The 22,143-nt window shown below is 36.2% G+C and overlaps 1 protein-coding gene across 4 annotated transcripts in view; it reads right to left on the bottom strand.

Moving 5' to 3' along the window:
• The window catches only part of Klhl5 (kelch-like family member 5), a 57,396-nt gene extending 35,845 nt beyond the window's left edge, over positions 1-21,551 (bottom strand). The window contains exon 1 of one of the 4 annotated variants that reach the window (XM_013009144.1): positions 21,532-21,551. Coding sequence is in view for 1 of the 4 variants with exons in the window: in XM_013009143.1 (XP_012864597.1) it covers positions 6,213-6,757 (545 nt within the window). In the remaining 3 variants the exon portion in view is untranslated. Of the gene's footprint in view, positions 1-52; positions 123-5,004; positions 5,025-6,212; positions 7,074-21,531 lie in introns of those variants that run through there. The other 3 variants (XM_013009143.1, XM_013009146.1, XM_013009145.1) reach the window with 3 other exon arrangements.
• Between the last annotated feature and the right edge of the window lie 592 nt (positions 21,552-22,143).

Genomic DNA, 22,143 nt, shown 5'->3' with positions numbered 1-22,143 from the left:
CCCTACAGGTAATCCTAACATCTGTCACAGGCTGAGGACTGTCAGCACTCACCTAATCCAAGAGATGAGTATAGTAAAAAGTCAGTCCATGATGAACCCACAGTTCAAAACACTGACATACACAATGAATACTTTACTCCATCACGTAAAGTGAATTTCCCTGAATAAAATAATTTAACAACATAAGTTAAACTGAGTATCTGTTAATTTCAAAATGAACTTATAGGTAAAACACCATATATATATATACATATTTATAAATATGTATATATATATATATATAAACAAAAACCCGTAACACTTCAAACTTCTTTATTTGCTGTCAAGTCTTCAAATGCCATCACATGTTAAATGAACAAGGAGATATTTCATAATGTGGGTATAGAAATCACTTTCCTTGTTCCAAATGCAAGGTCAAGGCCAAGGTCAAAAGAAGTGTAAGTAGGTCTGGGAGTATGACTCAAGTGGCGAAGCACCTGCCTAACAAGCACAAGGCCTTCACTTAAATTTCCAGAATCATCTAAAAAAGTGCAAGCTTTTCATCTGAGTCTTATAGAAAAGTAAAGCCATCACTCATGAAAGACCACATTAAGAGTAAGCAACAGAACTATTCAACAGACTTAAACAGCTGCATAAAAACGATTCTTGTTTTTATTTTTTAAAGACATTTAGGACTTTGTAAAAGCAATTAAAAATGAATTTGCTTAAACAAAGAATTTACTGCTCATCCACATAACTTTAGACCATTAAACTATAGTTTAATGTACTGAAATGTAATGACATACACAATTTTCACAAGTAGAAGGAAACTATTCAGTCATTTAATTCAACTGCTTTATACATCATCTCATTTGCAGATAAGAAGTTTTGAGGTCCCAAATGGCCAAAGTGTCAAAGTCAGGATTAGATGATATTCAAAGCTGGTCAAATCATCTGTGAGGGTATGGGATTTTCATTTACCTTTACACTGAGGCAATGAGTGCAAGGACTGAGGTTTTAAAGGGAGAACGGTAGTTCAACAGAAAAAAAAAGCATTAGATTGAAAGATTTTAGACAAAAGTCCAATGCAGTCCTGTGACTGTACCTTAGCTAGGTGTAAGAACAAGTGTCTCAGGTTTCATAGTGATCATGTCACTGTCCCTGACTGAACTTTCTGATCTTCAGTTGAAGATATAAATACTTCCTCTTCCTTTTCCTATGTGCTTTAGTTTGGTCATGAGGATTTGCATTAGGATTTTTTTTACCTTTTGACATGGTTTTACTACATTCTCAGGCTAGCCTGGAAATCATATTCTACGTGCTTCTGCCTATTGAGTGCTGGGATTACAAAAATGTCACCATATCTAACTTTATACCAGGATTACAAAAACTAATTAAAAATATCTTTAAATGATTGTACAAGTTTCAACACAACAATTTATGTGTGTAATATATCTTGATCAGTGTGAGCTCTTCTACCATTCTCCCTTCCACCAAAATCTTGATTATTTAAAAATTTTTATTTAGCATTAAAAATTGTTTCATCTGTCTGTAGAATTACAGTTGAACAGTAGACATGAAGGTATAAAAAAATGGACAAATCATAATAAAACCCAATTGTAAGCAACTAATATACACTAACAAAAACAAAACAAATAATATGGACCTAGGGTTGATGGTCCAAATCTTTACAATCTCAGAGGGATGAGAGATTTCTTTCTCATTTAGGATTTACTCCCTTGATTGTGTTGTAGAAGACAGACACCAGAAGTGCCATGTTTCCTGTGTATCTATTTTACCACCCCAAGAACTGGAGTTGGAACTCAGGGCCTGGGCAGCTGGGTTTAGCTTTTTTATTCAAGGCTGGTGCTCTACCAGCTAAGTCATAGCTCCACTTCCGGCTTTTCGTAGTTTACTGAAGATTAAGAGTCTCACAGACTTTCCTGCCGGGGCTGATTTTGAACCAAGATCCTCAGATCTCAGTCCCTAGAGTAGTTAGGACTACAGGGTGAGCCCTCAGCAGTTGGCTGTCTTACACATTATAAAGCAGTTTCCATAGCATTCTACTTCATGGCTCAATATTCCTTCATGGAGTAATTTTTCAAATGAAGTTTCTATTTTTGTGGCACTTTTCCTCCAAACTCCTAATTCTGGTCTAGTCATTAGAAAAAGACAAATCCCAATGAGTAACAAAACACCAAAGTTATGAAAAGCAAGATAAATCCAAGAAACCATCACAACCATGAGGCACCTAAAAAGACATTATAACTTCATACAATATGATATATTGGGTCAGGTCCTGGAGCAGGAAATGGGCATTAGGTAAAACAACAACAAACCCATAAAACTTAGGAAAATTGAATATTGTGGACTTCAGTTAAAAATAACATCAGGCCAGGACCCAATGATTCATGCCTGTAATCCCAGCTACTCAGGAGTCTGAGTTATGAAGTTTGTGGTTCAAGTCAGCCTTGGCAGGAAAGTCCATGAGACTCTTATCTCCAACTAACCACCAGAAAACTGGAAGTGGAGCAAAAGCTCAAAGTGGTAGAATGCCAGCCTTAAGCAAAAGAGCACAGGGACAATGCCCACACTCTGAATTCAAGACTCACAATTGACCGGCACAACCCCCACAAAAAAGATAACAACAATATTGATTCACTAGAGTAATGATGTACTATATTAAAGTGAGATATAAATAACAGAACAAAATTAGCATGGGATATTAAAATATATATTACATATTCCACACGGTACATCACTAATATACACATATGTAGGTATATATAAGTGTATAGTACTGTTTTTATTTTTTATAAATTTTAAGCTAAAGTTCTTTTTTTAAATGCAGCTCTTTTACTTACTAACCTTGAGCAAGTTACTTAGTCTTTCTGTGTCTCATTTGTTTCATCTGCAAATAACAGTAACTACTTAATCTGCTGTGAAGGCTAAAAGAATCCATTTATTAGTATGTTTAGAACTTCCTGTATGCCTCGTATTAGATAGATAGTGATTATTTTGGAACTTTTAAAAAGTGAAACCTTATACAAATTGAGTAAAAAGTCTAAAATCTAAAATATTAAACTAATTTATAAACAAGATTTGAAATAAGGAAATTCCCCTCAGTTTAAAAGATTTTGCCACGGGCTGGGAAGGTGGCTCAGTGGTAGAGCGCTTGCCTTGCATGCCTGAGATCCTGGGTTCGATTCCTCAGCACCACATAAGCAAAAAGAAAAAAAAGCCGGCGCTGTGGCTCAAGTGGTAGAGCGCTAGCCTTGAGCTGAAGAGCTGAGGGACAGCGCCCAGGCCCAGAGTTCAGGCCCCACGACCGGACCCCAAAAAAAAAAAAAAAAGATTTTGCCACAAGTTACATTAACTTCTGAGTGAGTAAATTAGTTAAAGTATAAATTTTGTTTTATACTGTGTTCAACATCATGGTTACCATATAAACCTTGTTAAGAATTTGTCTGGAATTGAGGTTTTAGCAATCTATAGTTCATATGATTTTGTTTAGAGTCTAAACTTCCCAATGATATAAAAAATGAGATTTTTCTTAAAAATCAAGAGTTTGTATTTTAATATCAATGACTTAATTATTCTTGTGGAGAGACAGTGAATAGGCTATAGACTCAAGATCAAAGTAAAAAGGCAGGACATTTTAAAACCATTTAGATAGTAAAATGACCAGAAGTCTAATGTTCAGGCACATACTTCTCTTAGTTAGAAATATATCTGTAAGTCATATTACTTACATATGCTCCTAACTCCAGCTTTATTTTTTATTTATTTTTTCCTAGGGCTGAGGACCGAACCCAGGGCCTTGCGCACGCTGGGAAGGCGCCCTTCCGCTGGGCTAAACCCCCAGCCTCCTAACTCCAGCTTTAAATGTCCTGATCCACTGAGGGTGTTGTGATTCTAAATATGAAAAAAAATCACTCAGCATTCTTCTACTTTTTCTAATACCTGAACAATTCAGTTTACATTCTGAGATCTATGTAAATATTATAACTATTTACAGAAGTCACTATGGGCTGGGACCATGGCTCAAATGATAGAGCACTTGCCTCATATGTATATATTCCCTAATTATGTTTTAGTATCTTAAGATATCAATCTATAATGTATTCAAAATATTTCCTATATGTTATTTGCAAATATTATATGATAAATAAAATTGTTCCCAAGTTAAATATAAGTATTTGATGAATGTTATTGAAATCTCTTTTGACATTAACCATGATAGATAGGCTTTGATTTGTTTATTATAGGCAACCACTTAGAGAAGTCAGGATGTTTACTTAATCAAAAAACTGAGGCAAATAAATATATCTTTGGGACCAAGGTCAAAGATTAACTTTATTTTTGAAATAATACTGTGGAAAAGTTTGGTCTCTGAAATGCAAACTATCTACTACCATCGTACTTGGATCAGTCTTCTTGATTAATAGTTTTAAAATAACTGTTTGCTCTAGGTTTTTAAAGCACCATTTTCATTTTGATCTATCAATGTCGATCTAAAATTCTTGAAAAATTCATATAGCAATCTCTCAATACAACATATTTCTTTTCTTTCATAACAAATGCCCCATCAAGATGATATTTCACCATGCTATACCAAAGAATAGATTATTTAAATTCAGGTGTTATCAGCTATGCAAATTACCACTGTTGTGAGGAAGTAAATTATGGTGACCACTATTCTTCCTGAGATTAAACATAATTTTTCTAGGAACTAGATTCATGTTAAGAATTTTATGACCTATGTTGTAAAGGATGAATATTTCCATTTTGAAAAAACTTTATAATTCAATTTTCAAATGGAACAATGATTATCCTTTAGTTCCTCACAAAAAATGATGCACCTTTTACTGTGCAAGTTGTTCTCTTTATGGCAACAAGTATCCACAGAAAATACAAAACAATGAAATATCCTACCTGAGTGATCTCTGAAACAAAATTAGTAGTTTTCTAGTCCAACAATGCCAAGTCATGAACTAATTTAAAAAAATTAAATGCACTATTTACCTATGTAAAGATATTCCCTTCTCTCCATTATACAACTGATTACAGATGACTGGTCTATTTTTTCTATCATTCCAACACCACAATTCAGAATTCCATGTTCTGAAGGTTAGAAGAGTGAAAGATAGTAAATATCCTCAATCGGGAGATCTATACATACATGAATTAATTTTATTTCAATCCCTTTTGATGCTTATATCAACAATAACAAAGCAAAACCTGCAAAGAAATTTTAAGTCAAATGATACACTACTTGTCTTTTAGCTATTTAGAAATATTTTCCAATGAAAATGAATTAAAAAGATAACTTATGCTCTAACTTGTTAGACTATAATGTTATAGTTGTTCAAAATGATTAATAAGAAAATTCACTCCTAAAAAACAAACCAGATTCCAAGGGTGGTGAAGAAAATTATTTGTATGAAATTATTAGTTTTTTCTTTACTTTTGTTCTTCTAAATTATTCCCTGTCTTCCAGCCCCCCTTTGCACCAGCGGATGACAGCTAGTCCCTCTACATTCCTTTAAACTCTCCTAAAAAGAATGTCCTTTCTTTCTCTGAATAGCAGGAATCTAAATCTAAATAGCTGTAAAAGTGAAGGTAACAGGAATTAGTAGCTGTCATCTTGGAAAAGATGTGTTACTTGGTATTTCTCTGTATTAGTCAGGAGAGCAGCAACAGAAACAGGACAAAGAAATAACCACAGAAAAATAGTATTGACAACTAAAATGGTGTCAAAAATGGACAACTACCATGTGGATCTCTTTGTAAAATCTTCATTTCCATTCAATTTAAAATGAGCATAATTGATCATAAGCTAAATTTGTCACAAAATTTTACACTATAGAAATGTCTTCTGTAGTTTTGCTATGCATTTAGAGGATAAATAAATAAAGCAAACCACTAGGTGATGATGCTTAAAATTGTTACTATATATTATTTTCAAAGCAAGTCAGATCTACATATGAAAGACAAACTATTTCAAAATGAATGCTATTTGTTATCTTTATAATTTTATAGAATTAATGTGGGAGCCTTTAAAAAAAACACTAGCAAAAGTACTGCATGCTTATACCAAGATACTATTTAGGCAAGATGCTTGTAGATGTACATATAAGCATATATTTTAAACAATAAATACTTCATTATTTTAGGACATTATAGAGAGTATACGCCCACACCCCATTTCTAACAGTAAGAAAATAATCAACCTGCATGAACTGGAATCAGATTCATTTTCTTCTTCGCTAGTGCCATCATCCACTTCTGGTCTATCCAGCCAATGTGCACCGCCACAATCTTCTGCTGTAAACTCAAATGCAGGGACTTCAGAGGTGGATGCCATTGGCCAAGAAGGTGAATTCTGAAAATCCAGTTGGCTGGACCTTCGGTAACCAATTGAAGCCAAAGGCAATTGTAGGCTACATGGATCTAAAAACTTTCTCCCACCGTTTGCTCCAGTCTGTCCTCGATTCCAAAATTCTCCCTGCTGGCTGTCAACTGCAGAATTAGGAGATGATGCTTGATGGCCAAACCACCTCCATCTGATTTTCAAAATCTGTTTCACATCAAACTCTTTACGAGAACCAGACATCCTCAGTGAAACCAAGTGATCGTCTAGGCAACGGGCAAAAAGCACTGCACACAGAGATATGTGCATCCAACCAAGACAAGAGAAGTATATGCCCTGCTGTACACAACAAACAGATTGAAAGGAAAATAAATCACATTCACATATATCTATATTTACTTGCATGCCAATATATCTATCAGATTATAAAGAACAAAGGATAATGAATAAAGATGAAACACGGTGGAACATTCCGTTCAATCACAGCAAACTCTGATCCACCTATCCTGAAGCAGCTAGACCACTTCCCGGCTCTCCTTTCCCAATCTGACCATTAGCTCTCACCAAACACTCACAGCATTCATTAAAGTCCTTTCAAATGCAGAATACCACCCCCTTTTCTTAGACCACAAATGACCGAGACAGAAAGCACTATCCCAGTGCAGTGTCTCAGTCTCTCCTGCTTACTGTATTAACTCTTTTATTGCTGAAACAAGAAATGGATTCCAGAGCATTTTCCTTTGTACTTAAAAAACACTTTACAACGGAGGCGTTCCTATTTTTAAATCAAGTTGCTAGATGAAATACCACAAAAAGAGTTCTGTAAAAAGCGTTTTTTAATTAGGTAAGTTATGACAAATGTCAACCTTTGCTCTTTGGATGAGGGTAAGAGTGGGAAGAAGTACAAAGGTGGGGCTCCAGATTGTTACCTTCCGCCTTTATCTGAAAAGGAGTGCGTTCAATTAATGAGGTAAGATTGTGGGAAAGACTTCATTTGAACAAAGAAGAATTGGAAGCAAAAGTTTGAAAACTACCAAGGATTAAAATGTGACAGTTCTTACTTTTTTCCAATAAATGACCTGACGCCAACATTGCTCTGTATTTCAGACAGAGTCCCTTCCATTTAGTAGAATAGTAAGATACTACGTAGGAAAAGGAAAATGCGGTACTTAAAGAGGCTGTTTCTTAGGTATACTGGTGTCTTAATTGGGGGTACCCCCTGTTGTTGGCAAAACAAAGCAAGGGTGTGAAAACAGATACAGTGAAGGCAAGTTAATAGACAAAACTAGTAAAAATCAAATTCTAAATGCTGAGTAGTTACTGTGAGTAATCCATGCATTATTAGGTATTGTAGGGACACAAAAAGGCAAGTTAAAATACAAAACATTATAATGCCAAAATACTAAAATTTTGTAGCCTATAAATACATAATTTCAGTTTCAGGGTGCATGTATCAAATAATTTCACACAAAAGGCTGTACTGAACTAAAAAAACATGACAAACTAAAAGCTGCTTTGGAAGCATAGAAAAATACTGTGAAGCAAATACCTTAACCTCACATAGCTCCTCATAATAATAACAAAAAAAAAACTATCTACAAAAACAAGAAAGAGAAGCAAGAAAAGCCACATAAAATTCCATGTTAAGGAAGCAAAAGATATGAGGAAGGTGTAGAGTCAGTTTCACTAGACTCCAGGCTTCTAAGAATAAGAAGTTATTCAGGCAGAACGATGATAGATTGATATAAAATAAGACAGGTATGAGGAAGGAAGTGAACATACAGACGAGGGAGGAGGAGAAGTATCAGTTTGATCATCCAGCCAGCCATACCTAATTAATTTTAAAAGGTGAGATAAAGTTAGATGAATCTGATTAGATAAAATGCTTTGAGCAAAAAGCAAATGTGCTATTAAGTGGACTGTTGAACAGGGCAATGTTTTAGAAAATTAATTTGGGGGCATACACAAGAGGCACTGGACAAGGAAACTGGAGAATGAAATTACTTCTTTCCCTGATGGACTCTCTGGATATCCATACTCTTCTAATTCCACGTACTTTCCCATGTAGATATACAGCTTCATCAGTTAAGATAGTCTACATTATGTTGCTTCCTCTTTAACAATGCTGTGTGTCTTCTGATTTCTCTGGTTTTAAAATCCTACTCCTTCAAAGTAGAACTCCACCCTCTGAACATTTCTTTTTTACTTTTCTTTTTTTTGCATGTCCTGGGGTTTGAACTCAGGGCCTGGACACTGTCCCTGAGCTTCTTTTGCTCAAGGTTAGCCCTCTACCACTTGAGCCACTTCTGGCCTTTTTTGTTTATGTGGTACTGAGGAATTGAACCCAGGGTTTCATGTATGCTAGGCACTAAGCCACATTCCCAGCCTCATCCATAACATTTCTTCAATTACTCTAGCTTTGTGGTTCTCAACAAAAATAGCACCCCCCTCTCCCCGACAAAGGCATCTAAAAATTGGGGGAAGAGCAGATTTCAGAGTGTACTAATAGCATTCAGGGGGCAAGGGCCAGAAATAATAGACATCTTGCCATGCATGTACAAATAAGAAAATGAAAACCAATCCCACTATAGCTCATAATGATCTTGCCTTCACTCCCTTCATTTAAGTATTTACCAAGGGTTCATATGTTCACTAACAGATCTTGTTTTCAAGAAATTTTAAGCTTACACTTTTAACAAAGGGGAAAATTAAATATTTCAAAGGAATGAATTTTTACAAATATAATTCATATAGATAACATTTTACATTGGATTCAGTAGATCATTGTTGTGAAAGCCAGACTAGAGAGGTCCTCATTATAGTAAATTCTAGCTTCTTTTTTTGTAAATTCTAGCTTTGAGAGCTCCAATAGCTAGAAGTCATTTTAATGATTTTGTTGTTTGGTTGCCTGTTTGAATCTTGAACTCAAGGCCACTGAGATATGAGACATTTCTTATCATTTTTTCTCTATAAGAAATTTAAAGACCAACAGAGATATGAGTATTACAGATATGAAGGTTAAATTATGTCATTATTCCCATAAAGGACCAAATGCTTTTTCAACAAAACTTTGAACTATACATTTAATAAATAAATACCTCATTGACATAGTAGCTGTTCTATGTGATTACAGGTGGGAGGATCCATGATCTTAAAGGGACACCAGAATTGTGGGTTGGAAAAGGCCAACTAGTAGTATTTAATTCTTAATGGCAGGAAGATGCATTTATTTATTTGCATATATGTATATATACACACACATTCTTTTTATCCACATATTATATATATATAAAAATTTTTATTTGTATATATATGTATATTATACATATATGCACACATATTTATTGTACCTGTATACATATACACAAAGAAACACTTTTACATTAGTGGATTAGTTCCATGTTATTTTCACTTATTTGGCCTCCTTTACTCATTCTCCCTAGTAATCAACATAGCAAGATGAGTACACAGACTCTCACATTTCTATCCATGTTAAAATCATATATAACTATATATATACATTTATAACAGTTTTGGTTATGACTAAGAAGGATCCGATTGCTAACATTATTTTGTCATTTAATTGTTCTTACCTAAACTCATATATACACAAAAACATATTTTTAAGACTTTTTTTTAACAGCTTCATAACATTGCAAAATTGTAAAATAATTTTAAACTATCTCCTTGCTAATGAAAATGTGAGATAATATCAAGTTTTTGTGTTTGCTATTAAGATTATGTGCAGTAAACATCTCTGTGAGTCTTTATTTCCATGGAATTTATTTCTAAGAGAACTGTTGAGTTGAGGGTACAGCATGTAGCTTACATTTGAGTATTTGACTTTCCTTAAATTTATAATTGAATCATAAAATGAGTGTATGCTTATTATCTATTTCCATAAGCCTGACACTTAGCAATGAATATTGTAATTCTTTTAATTCCAGATTGGTACTGGATGTGATGTCTAACTTCAAAGGTTTATTAGGTTTATTTCTGAGCTACAAACTTACGTTTTTTTGCCTATTTTTCTCTTAGGTCATTTATCTTTGCTTCATCACCAAGCAGAAGCCTTTTGTGCATTATAGACAGCTGTTTTGTTCTTGTTTGGGAAATATTTTTGTTTGAGTCTATGTTCCAGATAGATAGCAACATTTTAATATAAAAGTTTAACACACAATAGAGTGTGTAAGTGACAAGTACATGAATTTTCATGATATGAACCCATCATATAATCTTCACCCAGGTTCATGAACAATTATTGTGATTATAGTAACACTTAACAAGTCTTCCTCATACCCCTTCCCAAAGATAACCTCCATATGACATATTATTTTCAGATGCATTTTACCTTCATTCCAGTGCATTCTTTTATTTCCTATTATTTTGAAATCTGCAGTAGCAGACTTCTTGTCTAACACATATAAGGATCTGAGTTTAGTAACAGCACCATAAAACAAACAAACAAATCTGTATTATGTAGCAGCTTATGGTTAGGTTTTATGGCTAATTGATATTCTACTGCAAAAATATACAACCATCATAGTCCATTCTATTTCTGATGTTTCAGTTGTTTATAGTTTAAAAATTTTGCTGTAAATACTCTTGCATATGGTCTGCATATACATGCATTATAATGGTATGTGTATCCACATGTACCTATCTTTAGAAGTAAGCCTGCCACATCATAAAGTATACATGTGTTCAACTGTTAATGTTACCAATTTATACTCCTAAGAACTGCAGTTACTCTACATCCAGCCAACACTGGTACTGCCATTCTGTTGGGTATAAAGAGGTGGCATACCATGAAAATACAATGAAGCATCATTGTGTTTTCTTGATTATGAATGCTATTGAGTAATTTTTCATGTTTATTATTCATTACTTGGATGTCCTATATGCAATGGACATTCAGGTCTCATGCTCTTATTTTCAATTGCCTATCTTTATATTCTTGATTGTAAGAGCTCTAAAATTTCTGATATTATCTTCATTGAAAAATATGTAGTTAGCTAAAATTAATGCTTCTATGGCATGAAATTAAGCATTTATTTAATTTTCCTTCTGTCCCAACAACTTTATGCATGTGTGTTGAGTACTGGGGGCTTGAACTCAGGGCCTACGCACTGTCCCTTAGCTTTTTCACTTAAAGCTAGCAATCTACCACTTGAGCTAGAGCTCCACTTCCACAACTTTTTAAAGGTTGGAGACAAGAATCTCCTGGCCATTCCTTCCTGAGATGGCTTTGAACTAGTATCCTCAGATCTTAGCCTCCTGAATAGTTTATTAAAGGTATGAGAGCCACTGGCACCCGGCTTGTCCTATCAACTGCTGCCATAAAATATAAAAACTGGTTCAGCCAAATGTTTTCTAAAACAATTATACAGTTAAGTTACCTACATGAACTAACTAGTCTATGCAATGGACTGACTAGTCCATATAATATTATTCTCTGGCCACGAAGTTCTAACTAGTCTATGCAATGGACTACATGGACTGACTAGTCCATATAATATTATTCTCTGGCCACTAAGTTCTAACTTTTTTTTAGTACTTACTACTATGTGGCACATTAGGTGTTTATTTACTGTCTTTAACTTCACTACAAGATAATTTCCAGTAAAGCTTTGCTTTAGTTCTTCACTGTAACCCTGGTGCACTTATACAGTTCAATGGCAAAAAGTACTAAATACATATTTCTCTAATAATGAACAAACTCAACAATTACAGGAGCCATGTTAAAAATGGCTTATATTATATACTATCAATTGTAAAATAAAGTATAAACTTAATATTTCTTAAAACATGAAAGAAATCCGGGTAGGAGGAAAACAAAGGAGAGGGTAACAATGCTCGATTATTACCTTACTCAATGCCTGCAATCCTAGTTACTCTGGAGGTTGAGATATGAGGACTGCAGTTTGAAGCCAGACAGGAAAGTCCGAATTTATCTCCAATTAACCATCAGAAAACTGGAAGTAGTATGGTGGCTCAGAGTACTAGAGTGCAAGCCTTGAGCAAAAAAACAAGCTGGGGACAGCAGAGTGTCTAGGTCCTAAGCACAATCCCCTCAACTGACAAAACAAAAACAAACAAAAACAAAAAAACCACACACACAAAAGATATTTACCCCGGTGATAAAATCTTTTCAGTGTTTTAACTTAAGAAAATACATTGTTTTTCTAAAATTTTTTATTTTTTTAAAACTTCACTTTTTGGGGGGAGGATTTATTAAAATGTTTTATTAGTACTAGTTTACAAGGGGATTTCGTGGTGACATTTCCATACATTCATACAATGTACCCCCAAAGTCCCTCCCTCCATCTCTCTTCTCTGCCTTCTTAAATTCCAAATTGACGTGTTTTGCAAATGGATTATAAATTTGTAATCTGTACCTTTTTATCTTAACATACTTGCTTTAGTTCAAGTTAAACTTGAGACATACAAGCTCATGTTACTCTAAAATAGGTAAGTGTCAACTATGAATAAATTTTTCAGAAATGTATTTTGAAATTTTTGCTTCAAATCTGCTCAAATGTTAGTCTGTTAATTTAAAATATGACATTATTCAATTTTATAATAGGAAAAATTAAATGTCATTAGATAGGGAGATGAACACACTTCAACAGTGTGGCTTTTAAGCTATGGCTTTGGAGTCTAATAAGCTTTAGGTATGTAAGTGGAATAAGCCTAATAATGCTTTTGGCATGTAATACATTTTGACTGTTCCATGTTATTTTTTTTTATTTTATTTTAGATCTATAGGTCTACTCAACAGTTTAAAAACACAGCTATTTGATAACTAGTTTATATGATAACCAATTTATCACCATTTTAGAATTCTCACTTCACATGAGTTTTTTTTTTTTTGGTCCGGTCGTGGGGCCTGAGCTCTGGGCCTGGGCGCTGTCCCTCAGCAGTTCAGTTCAAGGCTAGCGCTCTACCACTTGAGCCACAGCGCCACTTCCGGCTTTTTTCTTCTTGTTTATGTGGTGCTGAGGAATCGAACCCAGGGCCTCATGCATGCAAGGCAAGCGCTCTACCACTGAGCCACCTTCCCAGCCTTCACATGAGTTTTAAATGATAGCATTTATGAATAATCAATTTTAATAGATCTATTCCTAATAGTATATGTAAACATGTTATGTAATAATGTCATAAGATATAAACATAATAAAATATAAACACTGGATATAATAAAACATTAGGACTAATTTTATTATACTAATAACCCAGCAAATTCTGAACATTCTTTCAATTATAAAGAGAATGAGTTACATCACATAATTTCTAAACACTTTCTAAAGTTTAGAAATTGCAGGACAGTTAAAAAACTTTATCAGATTAATCTATTAAAATTTATTTCTAGGGGCTGGGAAGGTGGCTCAGTGGTAGAGTGCTTGCCTTGCATACATGAGGCCCTGGGTTCAATTCCTCAGCCCCATATAAGCAGAAAAAACCATAAGTGGTGCTGTGGCTCAAGTGGTAGAGCGCCAGCCTTGAGCTGAAGAGCTGAGAGACAGTGCCCAGGTCCAGAGTTCAGGCCCCACAACCAACAACAACTTAAAAAAATTTCTAAAATTTACATACTAATTCTATTATTTAAATTCTACTTAGGAGTTTAAAATGTGTGATGGCAGAGAATATTATTAGTTAATTATTTACCCAGATTAGAAAAGGTAACTCCAGAAATATTCCATACCTCTTCTGCAACTTCATTATTATGAGTGAAAAAAAATCCTGTACATATGCAAGTTCAACAGACATTTGTTCTATATAAAGAACAGAAAATAAATATGAAAAGCCCTTGTGCAGTACATGGCCATTCAAATATTTACTGAATTTAAATATAAAATATGAATCAAAGACATAGGTCTTGACCATGAAGATCCTAAGATTTGGCAAAAGGAGGACTTAAATGAAAGGCTTCCTGGCTTATGAAGGAATGGCTGTATCCTGCATTTTGGTGAGGAAAAGATTCTGAAGGTAAGGGTTTACAGGTAAACTTCAAGAAGATGAATTTAGCAGTGGTGAAAATGGTTTTATAGAGGGCAGGGAGGCAGAATCAGTTTGATAACTCTACAATGTAAGATGCATTTATTTAATATCTCTTTAAACTTGGCTAGGAGTCACAGAACTTGAAAGGGGATAAATATTTTTAAAATATTTCAGAAACCTGGGTAATAGAGACAAAAATGACATAAGGAATGAAAGAAGGATATAGTTTCAGGAAGATTAAGTGTGGCTCTGAATAGTTTGGTTTTAATTATCTAGCTAGCCACCAAATAGAAGTCTAAAGCAGGATTAGTGTATCCTTTAAAAGAACAGTCTATTCAAGAAACCAGAAGAGTGTAGATAGAAGAACGCTAAGCTGTTAACACTGGTTGTATTTTAATTCTCTTCAAAATTACCACAAATGTTTGCAGCAAAATTGTTTGTAATTAGAAAAGCTGAAATAAGCCTTAAAATCCCAAATTAAGTAGTTTAATAATTTTGCTAAAATCAATTGAGAATTATTTCTGATACAAACAGTAAATAAAATTTAAAATCAAATATTTACATTAGTTGAACAAACTGAGGGAGGACTTTGGCTTTGTAAGCTTCTTGGCAAATTGAAAATACAGCTGTTGAACTCTGGCATGCGAGTAAGAATTTATAGTAAAAGCTATCTTGTAAAGGGATTTTGTTTTTGTTTATTCTGTAAGTAAGATTAAAAATGTAAGTGGAATAAAGTTTAACAAACTAAATTGTGTGTGTCCACTTACCATACGATCCTATGGCAGTCCATATTACATTTGTGTGTGTGTGTGTGTGTGTGTGTGTGAGAGAGAGAGAGAGAGAGAGAGACAGAGACAGAGACAGAGACAGAGTCAGAGTCAGAGAGAGACAGAGAGAGAGACAGAGAGAGAGAGACAAAGAGCATTGGAGCTATGTGTCTCAAGGTCTTTCCTGCTCAGGTTAGCTTTGAACCATGATCCTCAGATCTCATCCTCCTGAGTAGCTAGGATGACAGGCATGAGTCACAAGCACCCAGCTTCCACTTCTCTCATATCAACTCAATAATTTTATTGAAATTACTTATTAATACCTTCTCTACGAAGGTGAAAGGACAGTGGCTTTCAAGGCATTTATAACTCAGGAACTGACATTTAATTTAAAAAGTGCGGGCTGGGAAGGTGGCTCAGTGGTAGAGCGCTTGCCTTGCATACATGAGGCTCTGGGTTCAATTCCTCAGCACCAAATAAGCAAAAAGAAAAAAACCAGAAGTGGCGCTGTGGCTCAAGTGGTATAGCGCTAGCCTTGAGCTGAAGAGCTGAGGCCCAGAGTGCAGGCCCCACGACCGGACCCCCCCAAAAATTAAAAAAATAAAAAATAAAAAGTGCAATTATTGCATGACAAAGAAATACAAGGCATTCACAGAATAAGCTAAGACAACAAGGTAAGCTAAGATAGTCACAGAAGTCAAAGTCATAGTCACAATCAACCTCAGTACAGTGAAAGTCACCCTGTGATAAAATCTATAGTTGTCAATTGCATGAAAACATTAGCAATCATAGAAAGAACATGTACCTACTCAAAGATTTCTGATTTGAAAATACAAATGCACATCTATTCACAAGCTTTTCTGTACTAGGTTAACGCCATATACTCGATAAGGTCTCCTAGTGGGCTAGGGTAATCTTTCTTGTATAAGCCACGCCAATGATGATCTATCATCTATATGATTTACACTTAGGTTTTTTACACTGGAGAAAGAATGAACACATATGTACTTTTGACAGAATACCAGAATAATACAGAATTCATTAGACCAATGATGACCACCATGAAAAAATCCAGTGCCAGACTAAGACTAAATTCATTGCTTTCTTGAGGGAGGAAGTCTTAGCATGAAAAAGAAAAAAGAAAAGTGTCAGCTGAACCGAACAGTGTACTTAGTGATGTTATTCATTTGTATTCTGGTATGAGCTCCTTATTTCCTTGAGAACTACTAACAGTCTAAAGACCAGGCAGCTGATCCAGGGTCTTTGACAAGAACTACTGTAGACTTTGATGGCTTTTCTCTTAATCATTTACAATTGTCCAGTGTTGGTTCAATTTGATAGCAAATTTTTAATAACTTGCTTTTCTGAGACATCCTAAAGCATTCATTAATTTTCATAGAAATAACTTTACATCCTATTTAATTCACACTTACTATAGTTTTACAATTCCTATAATATGTACAACTGTTAAAAACAGGTTTGGGAATTATACAACTTATAGGTCTGTTCTGGTATAGCCTACTAATCCATGGGTGTTCAGCTGGCTGTTGGGATCAGTACATATATTTTACAGACAGAAAAGAGGGCATCGAGTAAATCTGAGTCCATTAAAAGGTAGTGGTTTCAGAGTTCTTTGTTCTTATTTTCCCACATTATCATTAAATGATTGCCTAATTAATATGGTACAAGAGCCTAAGCTAAGCAATTCATCAGCCAGTATGTAATTGGGGCAAATCACCTCTTGATCCTAAATACTTTCAGTAAAATAGGATAAAAAAACTTAAAAGTAAATCTTCTCATTTGCTACTTATAACTACCTTATGAGGCAGATACAGTAGTAATTAACTCATTGTACAAACAAGGGCAGATTCTAAGTACAAGGTTAGGTGTCTAATGAAGAATAATAAAATGAGGAAAAAGTCTTTTACCAGTAAGATCTGATCAAACTAATAGTAAATAAGAACCAAGACGGTTCCCATCTTTAGTCCCAGCATTTAGGAGGATAAGACGGAAGAAATAGCCTGCAGATATTGAATTTGAGGCCAATCTGAGATGTATAACAACGTCTTGTCTCAAAAAAACAAAAACAAAACAAACCAGTTGGATGCCAGTGGCTCACATTTATAATCCTAGCTACTCAGGATTCTAAGACCTAGAGAATAATGGTTTGAAGCCAGTCCAGGCAGAAAAGTCTTTTGAGGTTCCATCTACAATTAACCAGCAAAATGCTGGACTGCAGGTTTGATTGAAGTAGTAAGAAAGCCAAGCAAGAGCATAAAGCCCTCAGTTCAAGCTCCAGGACTAGTGAGAGTGCTCCGCACACACATGCGCATACACACACACACACACACACACACACATCCACAGAACAACACTCAAGCTCCAGGACTAGTGAGAGTGCTCCGCACACACATGCGCATACACACACACACACATCCACAGAACAACACTCAAGCTCCAGGACTAGTGAGAGTGCTCCGCACACACATGCGCATACACACACACACACACATCCACAGAACAACACTCAAGCTCCAGGACTAGTGAGAGTGCTCTGCACACACATGCGCATACACACACACACACACACACACACACACACACACACACACACACACACACACACACACACCCCTCCACAGAACAACACTCCCCTGGAAAAAGCCCAAAACAAATTAGCAAACAAGGTACTAAAACAATACTTGAAGAACACATTATTACTTATATAAAAATATCGTTAAAAGCTGGGCGCCAGTGGCTCACACCTATAATCCTTGCTACTAAGGAGGCTGAAATCTGAGGATCGCAGTTCAAAGCCAGCCCGGGCAGGAAAGCCCATGAAACTCTTATCTCCAATAAAAACCACTAGGAAATCAGAAGCGGCGCAGTGGCTCAAGAGGTAGAGCACTGACCTTGAGCTGAAGAGCGCAGGGACAGTGCCCAGGCCCAGATTTCAAACCTCACGACCGACCCCCCCCCCAAAAAAAAATCGTTAAATTCATCACAATTGCACTAAATACGAGTGCTTCAGATTTCTCCCTACTCGGTTCCCTCCATTTTTGTCACTATTTCTTATAGGATAAAGTGCTGCAATGCAACATTAAAAGTAATCCCAACCATGTATCTGTAGTAATATCTGGTATTCAAATAGGAACCTCTTTTTAAAAGCTAAGAAATTAGTCAGGTACCCATGGCTCATGCTATACTCCTAGCTACTCACTAAGCTGAGATCTGTAGGAAGATGTCAGTTCAAGGCCAACCCTGTCCGAAAAGTTCCTTAGATTCTATCTCTAAAATAACCAGAAAAGGGGCTGGGAAGGTGGCTCAGTGGTAGAGCGCTTGCCTTGCATGCATGAGGCCCTGGGTTCGATTCCTCAGCACCACATAAGCAAAAAGAAAAAAGCCAGAAGTGGTGCTGTGGCTCAAGTGGTAGAGCGCTAGCCTTGAGCTGAAGAGCTGAGGGACAGCACCCAGGCCCAGAGTTCAGGCCCCACAACCGGACCCCCCCCAAAAAAAACACAAAAAAATCTAGGCTTAAGGCATGGTTAAAATGGCAGAGTTAGCTGAATACGTAAGCTGAGCAAATGTGAGGCCCTTGAGTACTCCAGTGCTGCCAAAAAAATTTTTTTTGAAGTTTACTAAATGATATTATGTATCCTTTCTTTTCAAGCTCATTGTATAGGATACTAGTTGATTGTAGTATGACTGTAGCCCAATAGCAGATTTTGAAAATAGCCACCTCAGTCTCTGGTATGTAGAACACATACCTACTCAGCAAAACATGCAAAGGCCTGGGGTTCAACCCTTCCCAGTACCACAAAAATTACAAAATAGCCTTTGATTTGATTAACTGGTAAGAGGGGAGAGGGTGGGGCAGAGAGAGAGAGAAAGAGACAGAGAGACACAGAGAGTAAGAGACAGAGATATTTCCTTGCCACACACTCCTTAGATTTTTGTGGATATAGCTTTATGCATTTGCTGTGACACATGGTTAGGTGCTGCAGTACCACAAAGGGGGGAGAACCACTACTAATGCCTGGCCTGATCTGTTATCTTTGGCATGTGCTGAGGTACCCAATTGTCTTATGTACCATAAAAAGTAACAGTGGGGATAAGTGTCATTTTGTCTTTTACTGACCTGAACCAGGTCCAGAAGTGTTTCTGTCTTCCATGTGGCTTTAGGGTGACAGAGGTAGAAAAGATAGCAATCAGTACTCTCTAATATATATAACCAAAGTTGCCTGGGGTGTCCCAACACAAAATGAACAAATCAAGAGATTAACTTGATTTTGTTGCAGGACCAATTGGATTTTATAAACAATATATTTACATCAGAATGGCAGATAAGTCAGACAAGGAAAAGGGCAGTAAAGGATAATGTAAACAATACAGAGGACAAAAGGGGATGTTCATATTTAGAAATACTTAGTCACTACAAGCATTAATAAGACCAGTTGAGCATTAAAGACATCCTGGTTTCTAAAACTTAAATTTAAAAAAAATTTTTTTAAGCCACCAATAAACTACTATAATTCAACTCCAACAAAAAGCAAAAGGTGAAAAGCCAGTGTGTGAAATGGAAATCTCTGGAAGATTCTTAGTGTTAATTGTACATTATGTTAAATCTATCATTAAGAAGCTCATCTGACTGGTCTTGTCAACCTCCAATGGTGATGGGAATGACAAATAATTTACAAGGACAAACTAGTTCAGGCTCCTCCCAAATATCCATGCTAAACATGTCCAGCAATTCTACATAGCAGAGAGCACAGAATATTTTTTCTTTCTGTTTATCAGGAAAATATCTCTGTGGCCCTCAGAAAAAAGGCATACTAACAAGCAAGTCTCAAGTCTAAATCCTCTTCTATCTACTCTCCTACCTAGTACAGCTAAAGAAACCTGGAGTGCAATTTGTGACTATATCATTCTAACAAAAGGCTTGATTATTTTATTTTTGATCTAGAAGATAATAAAAGCCAACCTCTTTGTATGGAATTCATGTGTCTTAATGGTTTAGTCCTAAAACACTCCTTTCAGCCTATTTCATACTTTTACCTATGATAAAAAAAATTAAAACACACTACATCAAGATAAGCAAAATATATTACTGAATGTTTTCCCAACAAAAGGCACTGTGGGCAGTACACATGTGAGCAGAAATAATAAAACTTGTCACCTCTATGTACTTCACATTCAGTTAACCCTCAGCTCTGCACAGCTGTCAATCTGTAGAACAGGGCATGTCAACTCTGGTAACTCTGGTAACTTATAGGAAGAATGAGCCCCCTGCTTAGTCCATTTGCTTTAGGACTCAGGATCTATCTATCTATCTATCTATCTATCTATCTATCTATCTATCTATCTATCTACCTACCTACCTACCTACCCCTCCCTCCCTACCTACCTACCTACCTTCCTACCTACCTATTGTTCCTCATAAGCAAATTATAAAATTAGTTTTACTTCCTGTGATGGCTTTAATTAGCATGTGCCTTTCAGCTAAATCTATGGAGCTGTAAAAGAGATAGTGAGTTCTGTGGGATGTGTGTGTGTGTGTGTGTGTGTGTGTGTATGTATGTGTTTTAAACCAGGTAGCTCTATGGCTTTTTTTGGCTGGGGCTGGGGCTTGAACTTTGACCCTGGGAGCTGAACCTGGGCTCCTTTTTGTTCAAGGCTAGCAACATTCTACAATCTAAGCCACAGTACCCCTTCCCACAGTACCACGTCTGTGATTAATTGGTGATAAGAGTCTCAAGGACTTTCCAGCTCTGGGTGGCTTCGAATGATGACCCTGGGATCTCAGCCTCCCAAGGAGCTAGGATTATAGGCATAAACCCAGCTGTGTGCTCACTTCTTCAGAGATACTGACTAGAAGGTATGCTATGGGCAGACTCCAGTGAAGATCACTCCCATAGATAAAGAACAGTGATGCTACCCACTTGGTAATCTGTGATTTTTTGTCTGATACTCAGCTGAATAAAAAGCCTTTGGTGGCTGGGAATGTGGCTTAGTGGTAAGAGTGCTTGCCTAGAATGCATGAAGCCCTAGGTTTGATTCCTCAGTACCACATAGACAGAAAAAGCCAGAAGTGGTGCTGTGGCTCATGTAGTAGAATGTTAGCCTTGAGCAAAAGAAGCTCAGGGTCAGTGCCCAGGCCCTGAGTTCAAGCTCCAGGACTGGCAAAAAAAAAGAAAAAGAAAAAAGCCTATGGTATGGTAGTTTTCTGCATCTGAACAATTTAGTTGAACCTAGAAGACCCCTTTCTATAGAAATGAGAGTACAAGCACATTTTAGAATGTAAGCCATATCTTCTATAATTGAACCCAAGCGCCTCCCCCATGTTTGATCTGTTCTCTTGTATCTCTGACAAAGATCCCAGCTGATCTCATACACAGCTTTTTATTTACTCACCTTCCTCTGTTGTTACTTTCCTGGGGATCCCCTCTTCCAGGTATCATATACCACCTCCCCATAGTTCATCCCTTCAGCCTGCTGAGGTGAAGCTATGGAGATTTTTCAACTGGGAAGAAAGGAGATATTGCATAGGTAAAGAATGAAGGGGAATTTGCTAGAGAAGCTAAGCACACACAGATAACAGAAGAATGGAAATTTATTGCGGAAAAAAATGGATTTAATTGGTGAGGAGGTATGGCAACAGCATATAAATGTGTAAGAGGTCAAAATGAAGAGTCTCTTCGAAACCTCAGTCTGCATCATAGATAGAGCACAGCAAGGGAACATATTAAGTGCTCCCTTTTTTCTCCATGAGGGAAAGCCAGTGAGTGCTGCATCAGGATTGGGGCAGGTGACTGAAGAGTTGGACAATTCAGCCAACTGTACCTTGGAAGAGGAACTAGTAAATGAAAGGCTTGATTACAATGGAGATGGCATTTGCCAGTGTTCGGGGAGGGAGTACAGTAGCTACAAGTCAGCTCCAGTTCTCCTTCTTATCCTGATCACTGTAATCAGTCTGACCCACTAAAACTTGCAAGCTGTTGTTAATTGTGCAGAACTTTTGATGGC

Source organism: Dipodomys ordii, unplaced genomic scaffold (genome assembly GCF_000151885.1).
Source record: "Dipodomys ordii isolate 6190 unplaced genomic scaffold, Dord_2.0 Scaffold8, whole genome shotgun sequence".
NCBI lineage: Eukaryota > Metazoa > Chordata > Mammalia > Rodentia > Heteromyidae > Dipodomys > Dipodomys ordii.
Note: the sequence above shows the minus strand (reverse complement) of the source record. Positions and strands in the feature narration are given on the sequence as shown.